This window comes from Hemibagrus wyckioides, linkage group LG03 (genome assembly GCF_019097595.1).
Source record: "Hemibagrus wyckioides isolate EC202008001 linkage group LG03, SWU_Hwy_1.0, whole genome shotgun sequence".
Taxonomy (NCBI): Eukaryota; Metazoa; Chordata; class Actinopteri; order Siluriformes; family Bagridae; genus Hemibagrus; species Hemibagrus wyckioides.
Window position 1 is genome coordinate 34,111,045 of NC_080712.1, and position 9,101 is coordinate 34,120,145.

General features: G+C 44.4%; 1 protein-coding gene across 1 annotated transcript; it reads right to left on the minus strand.

The window, feature by feature from the left end:
• Positions 1-6,625: 6,625 nt before the first annotated feature.
• On the minus strand, positions 6,626-9,052 carry six1a (SIX homeobox 1a). The gene is made up of 2 exons (XM_058385787.1): positions 7,692-9,052; positions 6,626-7,489 (listed from the first exon to the last, which is right to left on the minus strand). The coding sequence occupies exons 1-2, from the start codon at positions 8,249-8,251 to the stop codon at positions 7,279-7,281; spliced, it is 771 nt and encodes a 256-aa protein (XP_058241770.1). The 5' UTR covers positions 8,252-9,052; the 3' UTR covers positions 6,626-7,278.
• Between the last annotated feature and the right edge of the window lie 49 nt (positions 9,053-9,101).

The following is a 9,101-nucleotide window of genomic DNA, read 5'->3' on the forward strand; positions in this document are numbered from 1 at the left end:
CACCTTCTTTTTTTTTATTCCACTTCAGGGTTTTCTTTTTTGAGGGGAAGTTTGAGCGTTCTACAAAGAAGTCTACAAAGAAGCTTTAAAACGTTTGCTCTTTGGTTTTTAGCAAGACTTCTTCACCTTAGTGTTTAAATATCACATAAACCGCTTTATACACTTCGCTATTTAGCCTCATACTGCAGCGGTGCATTCTGGGTAGATTCTGCTCATGGAGTCTTAACTTTGTGCTGAAGAGGAGAGCGGGAGGAGAACTGGAGGAGAGCTGGAGGAGAGGAGGCGGAGGAGGAGAGTGGGAGGGGAACTGGAGAGGCGGCGGAGGAGGAGAGTGGGAGGGGAACTGGAGGAGAGGAGGCGGAGGAGGAGAGTGGGAAGGGAACTGGAGGAGAGGAGGCGGAGGAGGAGAGTGGGAGGGGAACTGGAGGAGAGGAGGAGGAGGAGGAGAGGAGGAGGAGAGCTGGAAGAGAGGAGGCGGAGGAGGAGAGTGGGAGGATAACTGGAGGAGAGGAGGCGGAGGAGGAGAGTGGGAGGGGAACTGGAGGAGAGGAGGCGGAGGAGGAGAGTGGGAGGGGAACTGGAGGAGAGGAGGTGGAGGAGAAGAGCGGTAGGGGAACTGGAGGAGGAGAATAGGAGGATAGGGGGAGGAGAGTGGGAGGATAGGGGGAGGAGAGTGGAGGAAACAGGAGAACCGCTGAGATTTGAGAATCATGGGGAAGTGGACAAGGGTGTATTAACAGAGATTGGAACACAGCCTCAGGGCGTCTTAAGCCAACGGCAAGCTTTCACAAGTCACACTTTGTTCTTTAACCAAAGTTTCATTTTTCCTGTGTGTGTGTGTGTGTGTGTGTGTGTGTGTGTGTGTGTGTGTGTGTGCGCGCGCGTCTTTTCCATGCTGCTCTGTTTTGCCGTATTCTTCTTTCTGAACATTGTTTATTTTTATATTTTTCCAGCAGAGAACAAACACAAAGCTTTTTTTTGTTGTTCCACTTTGGGAGTTTGTGTATCTGTTCCTCAGGCTCTGGGACATTTTGTTGTTTGTTTGTTTGTTTGTTTGTTTGTTTAAATGGGGAACACGTCTGAACACTGTTTGCTGCTAGAGTGTGGTGATTAATGGACTTGTTGATGGACTTGATGATTTTTCCCCTGGGGCAATGCTGTAAAAAAAAGTTTCTGTAAAATCTGATTTCATTTCTGCAGAGAGAATGTCACACACACACACACACACACACACTAGTTTAGTTTGTGCGCTTGTCCCTCCTGCTGAGCCGAAGCTCCAGAATAAATCAGATTCCTAAAAAATGCAGGTTTTATTTTTCAGAGTTTAACAGGATTAATTTCAGCGCTAACAAATCAGCTTGGTGTGTTTAGACTCAAGTGTTTGTTAAAGCTCACAGGGTAATTTATTAAAATATCCTTCTAATATTAACTTCATTGACAATCTAATAATAGACGATGGATCTAAACTCATTGAACTGCTGAGGAGCTGAGAAATAATGTGACTGGGAAAAACCTGAGAAACTGAAGAGAGCAGGTCTGTCTGTCTGTCTGTCCATCTCTCTCTCTGTCTGGCTGTCTGTCTGTCATGTGATGACTCTGAAAGGAAACAGTCTCATGATTTAAATCTGATCTTAATAAAGCCTTTATAACACACTTGGAGCACTCCTGCAACACACAAAGGACCGAAACTAAACACACCTCAGTATTTCAGCACTACAGGTTTATCATCTGCGTATTTGTTTGTTTGTTTGTTTGTTTGTTTTTTGTTTGGAGGTGAGAAACCGGGTTAGGGCAATAAACAGGAAGTAGGAATCATTTGTAGTGCACTGGATTCATCTTCCAGTTTAAAGTGAACACAATAAGCTTTAAATGAGCAGAGTTTATATAACGTGTGTGTGTGTGTGTTTTAACATTAAGATTAAGAATAAATTTGAGCAGGAAGGGTCTTCAGAGAGTTTTTTGTTCTTAAATATCACCTGTATGATTGTGACCACAACCTGATCCTGACCCTGAGCTCCTGGACCCCGAGCTCCAGGTTTCCTCCTGGATCCGAGGCAGCATGAGACAGCCGTGTTACATTCCTCAGAAATATCAACTATAAACCTCATCGCACACAAACCCTCCAGTTTCAGCTGCCTAAGAAATAACCTCCAGGAACATAGAAACCCAACAAATCTGAAGCGTTCATTCATAAATCTGCTCTGAGGTCAGCTGATGCTGTACATCCAAACCTCAGAGAGCTCATGTCGTGTAATACCTCTGTAATAAGCTCACTTCGTGTAATAACTATGTAATAAGCTCACCTTATGTAATAACTCTGTTCACTCAGGAGAAAAGTAACGGCACCTCCAGTCTGCTGCACGCTAAAACCACCACCTTCACAACTTCCAGCATTACAAACCTCTTTTATTCACTTTTGTTTTTTCTTGTTATCGCGTTATTATTTCAGTGTGTCAGTGTTTCATCTCTGACATCTCAGTGTGTATGTTTTGTGGGATTAGTGCTTTAAAGTGTGTTATAAACGCTTTAGTTCACACTGCATACTCAGGCCTGAAAACACAAACTCTGAGTGTGTGTGGAGAGGAAATTAGGACTGCTGTTCTGTCTCTCTCTCTCTCACACACACACACACACACGGTACTGCTCTCTTAAACAAACAAAAAAAAGGTCATCATCAGCTCCTGACTTCAACTTCACTTAGCCTTAATCTCTGTGTGTGTGTGTGTGTGTGTGTGTGTGTGTGTGTTGCTGTAAATGTAAGGTGATTTTTTCCTCACTCTCCTGCTTCTTCTCCTCATGGTCAGTTGGTCAGGTGTCCACTCGCTCATAAGCTAAACTTTTTGTTTTGTTTTGTTTAAAGAAATGTAGATGTATATTTGTATCTGTTTGTTTTGTTTTGTTTTGTTTTTGGTTTTTTTTGGAAATATGGACAGAATAATCACAGGAACGTTCTCCTCTTCTCTAACGCATTGTGACCCAAACACTTGTCTTCTTCTAACTTTTGGTTCTTGTTGTCATGTTTAATCAGTTCACACTGAAAATAAACTTTTTATTTGGGGAAAAATAAAAAAATCGTCTCAGTGATTTTTCTCAGCAGAGTGATTATAGGCTGATTCTGTTTATAACACATTTATAAACACGCACATGCACGCACACACACGCGCACACACACAGCAGAGAACCCAGAGGAGAGCCACAGATCACACCGGGACTTGGACCTCCGGCAGCTGGTTACTGAAGATGGATCAACAAATATGCAATGCTAAACTGAGTTCAGTGTTTGTTAGCCACACTAGCGTTATTTCTCACACACACTCAACACACACTCAACACAGCCCAGCTGATCCACTGCATTTACATTTACTTACTTTACTTTATTGTGTGTGTGTGTGTGTGTGTGTGTGCAGTAACAGCATGCAGTGTGGAAAAACCCAAAACATTCAGAAATGTTTCCTGATTTCACTCCAAACCTGTACAGGGGGGCAAATCTGTCTGTCTCTCTCTTTCTCTCTCTGTCCCCCTGTCCCTCTCTCTGTCTCTGAATCTGTCTCTCTGTCCCTCTCACTGTCTCCGTGTCTCTCTGTCTCTACGTGTCTCTCTGTCTCTCTCTCTCCATCTCCAGGACCCTGACATCCTTTTCTTCCGAGGCTTCAGTTAAAGCAGTAGTGAGGAGGTCGGAGGCAGTGGAGCTCTTTGTGTGTTTGTTAGTTAACGATGGGAACTCTGCTCTAATTTCCTTTCCCTCGTAAAATTCCACTCAACAGACCAGACTCCAGACTCCAGTGTCGCAGCCGAGGAACCATTTACTAAATATAGTCACTGTTTTATTATTATTATTATTATTATTATTATCATTATTATGTCATGAGCATGATGATGAGGAGGTCCAGTGAGAGGAAGATCATTCCTGGCTAATTCCAGAGCAAAGCAAATAAGAGACCAGCTCTGAGTTTGGATTAAACACAGCTCAGAGTCTTTACACACTGGAAATGAAGACGACTCGGGACCAGAGCTACGGTTAAAATCACCACACGGAACCACACCTTCATTATTCATTCATTACTGAACACCAGCCACTGCTGAGCTACGAGGTGAGCTGGAGCTCAACATCCTCCCTGACAGCAAGTCACCTGCTGGTCAGCGCACGTTAGCAGCGCGTTAGTGTGAAACGTGACGTTTACACGCTGACGTGACGTCACGTGATACACTTTCCGAGGAGGAATTCCACGTTGCTGAAGCGCACCATGACGCAGCAGTTACACTGAGACCAAGACGATTACTGACACCGTCACGGTGCTGAGGATCATCACTTCACTAGCCGTTAAATATGGAATGTAACGACATCAAAATCTGACTAAATCTTCCTGAAGAGGGAATTTGTATTTGATAGAAAAGTTGATTTATTTTCTAAATATGTGTAATAATAATATCCTGTAATTAGTGCATTAATAGAAACTGTGCTGATGAAGATGGTGCTGATTGTTCTAATCCTAAAAACCACAAAGTAAAGCTCGTCAAGAGGGGACTTTAACACACACACACACACACACACACACACACACACACAGAAATAACACCACGTGGTGCTCAGTGAGATTCTGTACTGTACATTAAGACCAGGACCTGCAGTCTAAAGCAGTTCTCTTTATAGGGCAGTTGTTGTTGTTGTTGTTGTTGTTGCTCCTGTGTGTAAATCAGCGCTGACACTCAGAGACAGAATAAACTGTTAGGTTCATCCTCGATTCTTGTGTTTCTTTAAAAACATGAACGTTTTTCATTTTCTTCATCTTCCCAGTGGATTAGGACAGACCCGAGCCCCACAGGAACACACACACCCGAACCCGTGCCTTGTCACAGTGGTCTCGTGCTCCAGCATTACTCTACGGCATTCATCAGTAAGTGGTCAGTGAGTAGCTGTGTTGTGTTCATGTAGATGTTCGGTCATGGTGTTCAGTAGTCCTGTTCACACCTGATGATCATCCAGCACTCACCGCAGCAGCGCACACAAACCCACAGACACAAAACCTCAATAATGACTTTAACACACTGCAGTGTTTGTGCTGAAACACCGGCGCGGCGGCCGTTAACACCGGGAACCAGCAAACCCAGTCACGTGACTCACTCATTTCACTCGAAGTGCTTCAAGATGGAGTTTAATTCCAAATTGCGGCTCTGAGGCGCTCAGTGAAGCTCATCATCCTCTTCCTCTCTACTCACACACTCCTTCATCAGCTCCAGCTTTAAAGAGAAACTTTCTGCTGTTAGACCTCGGTTCAGTAAAGCGGTGTGAACTGGAGCCTAATTAATCAGGTTTACATCACGTGACCTCATTAGCGCCGTCCTACTGGATTTAATTAACCTCTCAGTTTCCTCTCTGATCTCCACAAAATCTCAAAAACAACACACTAACCTCTCCAATCCCACAGGGAGATTTAGATGTCCTTCATTGTCCGCTTCTAAACGAGAGGGGACTGCTGCAGTTTAAACTCTGGTGTAGTAACTAAGCGTGACCACTGGAGGGCAGAAAAGGTCAATTGTAAAATAAACGCCTAATATCTCTAAAACAAACCATCCTTTAGTCTAAACACAAACAGACAAAAACCTTATCTATAGTTAGGGGGCGTGGGGGCGTGGCCTTTGTATACGACTGTAAGTCCCTCTGCGAGTCTGTGTGACGTCACCAGAGATCTTGTGGTGGAGATTTGCATGAAACATTCACATGCTGTGTTCTGTGTGAAAGCTAACAATGCAAGAACAGACACCACATTAACAACAAACTTCAGAAACATCTAGACATGTCTGGGTTTTTTTCACACAGAGTTGATATAATTAAGTTGCTCATTAGATCAGACAACTGATTCTTTCTTTCATGAACAGGAGCTCAGCTAGACCACACAGGTACTAACAGGCTAGTTTAGCTAGTTTAGCTTTAACGTTAACTGCAGAGATTAATCACCAGGATTAAGTTCCTCAGCTGAACAAACAGAGTTTGAAGCCAAATGTTTTCATGAAAACTTCTCATTCAGGTAAGAAGAGATTCTGAGAGAGGTCAGGTTATGGTCAGTTTGGTCAGTTTTATTTTATTAGTTAACAGAGTAAGAGTTCAGATTCAGATCTAAAAATATAGTTCAGTATTTTTCACTGAGAAGAAAGTGTATTTTTTTTACAGTTAAATTCCTCCCTTAACACACACACACACACACACAGTTTCTCTCTCATCAGGAATTCTTGTTTAAGATTCAGCGGTTTTCTGACCGCCACCCTCTTCTGTGGAGAAGCAAGAGCTCACATTTCATTTTTTATTTTCCAAACGATCAAGAGAGAGAGAGAGAGAGAGAGAGAGAGAGAGAGAGAGAGGGAGAGAGAGAGAGAGAAATAATCTGGAGTTTGTATCACACTAACAGAGTTCCTCAGGTGTTCTTTAAGTGTTTTGGATCATGACAGGTTTAAAGGAAGAGTTCTTCTTGGAGTTCTTTCTGATGAAGAACATTTAGACAAATTATTTTGTTTAATTTTAATAACACAAAAACCATCATATTATTTCTAAACAAAACCTTCTGTACATGCAGTCTGATCACACACACACACACACATACACACACACACACACACACAGACACACTGCTTCTCGTTATACAACAGGAAGTCCTCAAGGCTCCATGACTCCTACACACACACACACACACCCACACAATATTTCTGTAACATTCTGTATGTGTCCTGCTTTAGTTCCCGATGGTCAGAGCCACAGACGTGAACTTCCTCCTATGATTCACGTGTAAAGGCATCCATGTGTAAAATGATCCCCAAATAAACCTTAAATCCACAAACACTTCTCACTCCCATCCTCTTACTGGGCAGCAGCTTCCCGTAAACACGCTGAGGTCAGAAGAGAGAGGTGAGTGTGAGTGAGGAGACATGAACACTGTGTCCACTCCACTCTGTCAGACTCAGGTTACATCTGTTCCCCACGCCTGCTTACTCCTGTAGTTTACTTCTGAACTTGATCATGTAATTATACAAATATTAAATCTGTGTTAAAGGAGCAGGCTGGATGAGTTTAATTTTTTTAATGAATGTTTTTAATGTTTTCTTGACAAAATACTCTGGAAAAAAGTTACATAAAATCCACACAATCAGCTGGAGTGAAAAAAGTACAGTATAAAACTGAGAGAGAGGGGTGTGTGTGTGTACTGCAGTGACACGTGCTGTAATGCATAACACTAAAAAACATCATCATCATCAGCTTTAAGGTCCTGCCTCTGTCAGGTTTTTTGTTCAGTGCCTATACAGGGTCTGGGTACTGTTTGGGTCCGGGTTCAGGCTCCTGGTGGGTCTAAGGTTCCGGTTGCTTCGGTAAAGCACCCGGGGGGCGGAGTTTATGGACGTTCTGGGGGCGGGGCTTCGTGGAGGATAGAGCTGCTCTTCATCTTCTTCATCAGAGCTGCAGAGCTGAAGAGGTTTATTAACGCTGAGATCTTCACTGTCTCTGTGGGAAATCACACACACAAACACACACACACACAGACACACACACTTGTCATCACACCTCTGTAAACTTGATGTGAATAAACAGGAAATCACACGCGAGTGTATGCTGTGTTTCTGAGCTTCAATAATTATTCTCTAAATGTTTGTGATCCCTGTGTGTGTATGTGCGTGTGCGTGTGTGTGTGTGTGTTCCAGCTCACCTGTCCTTGGCCTCGGCGGCTCGGTCTCTCTGTCTCCGGTTCTTGAACCAGTTACTGACCTGTGTGCTGGTCAGTCCGGTGACGTCGGCGAGCTGGTGTTTCTCTCGGGGGGAGGGGTAGGGGTTGTGTATGTACCAGTCCCGCAGCACGGAGCGCGACTTCTCCTTGAAGCAGTAGCTCGTCTCCTCTCCGTCCCAGATGGTGCGCGGGAGCGGGAACTTCCGGCGCACGCGGTACTTCCCCACGGCACCGAGCGGACGCCCGCGCAGCCTCTCGGCCTCGGCGTAGTGCGCCCTGAGCCACAGCTGCTGCAGCCCGGCGTGGTTCTGCGTGGAGAACTGGTGGCTCTCGAGGATCCGGTAGAGCTCGCGGAAGTCTCCTCGGTGGAAAGCCACCGCCGCTTTGGCCTGAAGCACCGACTCGTTCTTGTGCAGACGGTCACACGCTGGAAGTGACCACAGGAAGCGACCGAGCCGCTCGAGATCTCCGCCCTGCTGAAGAACCTTGCACACACACGCCACCTGCTCCTGCGTGAAGCCAAAACTCGGTGAAGTTGCCATGGCGACGATAAAACTTTACTCTAGTGCACGATATCTGACCGCGGTACGATAGCCATCCCCAAACTGAAGGAGCTCGGAGATACTGAAAAAGATCAGGAGAATCTTCACAAACCCAGAATCTCCAGCACACAAAGCTCTAAAGAGGTGAAGAAACGAGTCAGCTTTCCTCCTCCAACCACAAAGCGCTCGCAGATCCTTCAGGAAGAAAGGCTCTGGGAAGAAAACACAACTTTTCAAATCAGCGCATTCCAGAAAGATCTGGAAAATATTTTATTTCTTCTCAGAAGAACAGTTCAGGAAGAAAAGAACAACTAGAGCTCCAGATTAATGATAAAAAAAATCTCTGGCAATTTCTTCAGGATGATGTGGTCCTCAGAATCAAAGCTCTTTCTCCTGCATCACAACTTCCCAAACATCTCTGTTTACATCATCCACAGACAAGTGAAGAAGAAGAGATGAACTTCCTGAAAATGAAACCTTGGAACTCCTTTAAGCGCTCAGAAGTGATGATCTCCTCCTACAGGGATTTTTACTGCTGATTTCAAGTGTGTGTGTGTGTGTGTGTGCGTGTGTGTGTGTGTGTGTGTGTGTGTGTGTGATATTTAGTCGATTTGCTCCTAAACTGAGCAGAACAAAAGTGTGCAGATCCACTTCCACCCTCAAGGGCGGAACCCGAGGACCTGAAACCGGAGACCCTCTCCTCTCTCTCTCTCTCTCTCTCTCTCTCTCATTCTCTCTCTCTCTCTCTCACACACACACACACACACACACACACAGTTGCTCTCTCCAGATAACAGTGTCTATTATCATCTTTATTTGTACTTTTATTAAGTTATTTACATTTAAATAT

What these genes read in the sequence shown, in the direction of transcription:
- six1a (XM_058385787.1), bottom strand. Translation starts at nt 8,251, where the DNA reads ATGGCAACTTCACCGAGTTTTGGCTTCACGCAGGAGCAGGTGGCGTGT. An exon ending in GCCGCCGAGGCCAAGGACAG is followed by an intron (nt 7,490 to 7,691) that starts GTGAGCTGGAAC and finishes GATTTCCCACAG; the next exon opens with AGACAGTGAAGATCTCAGCG.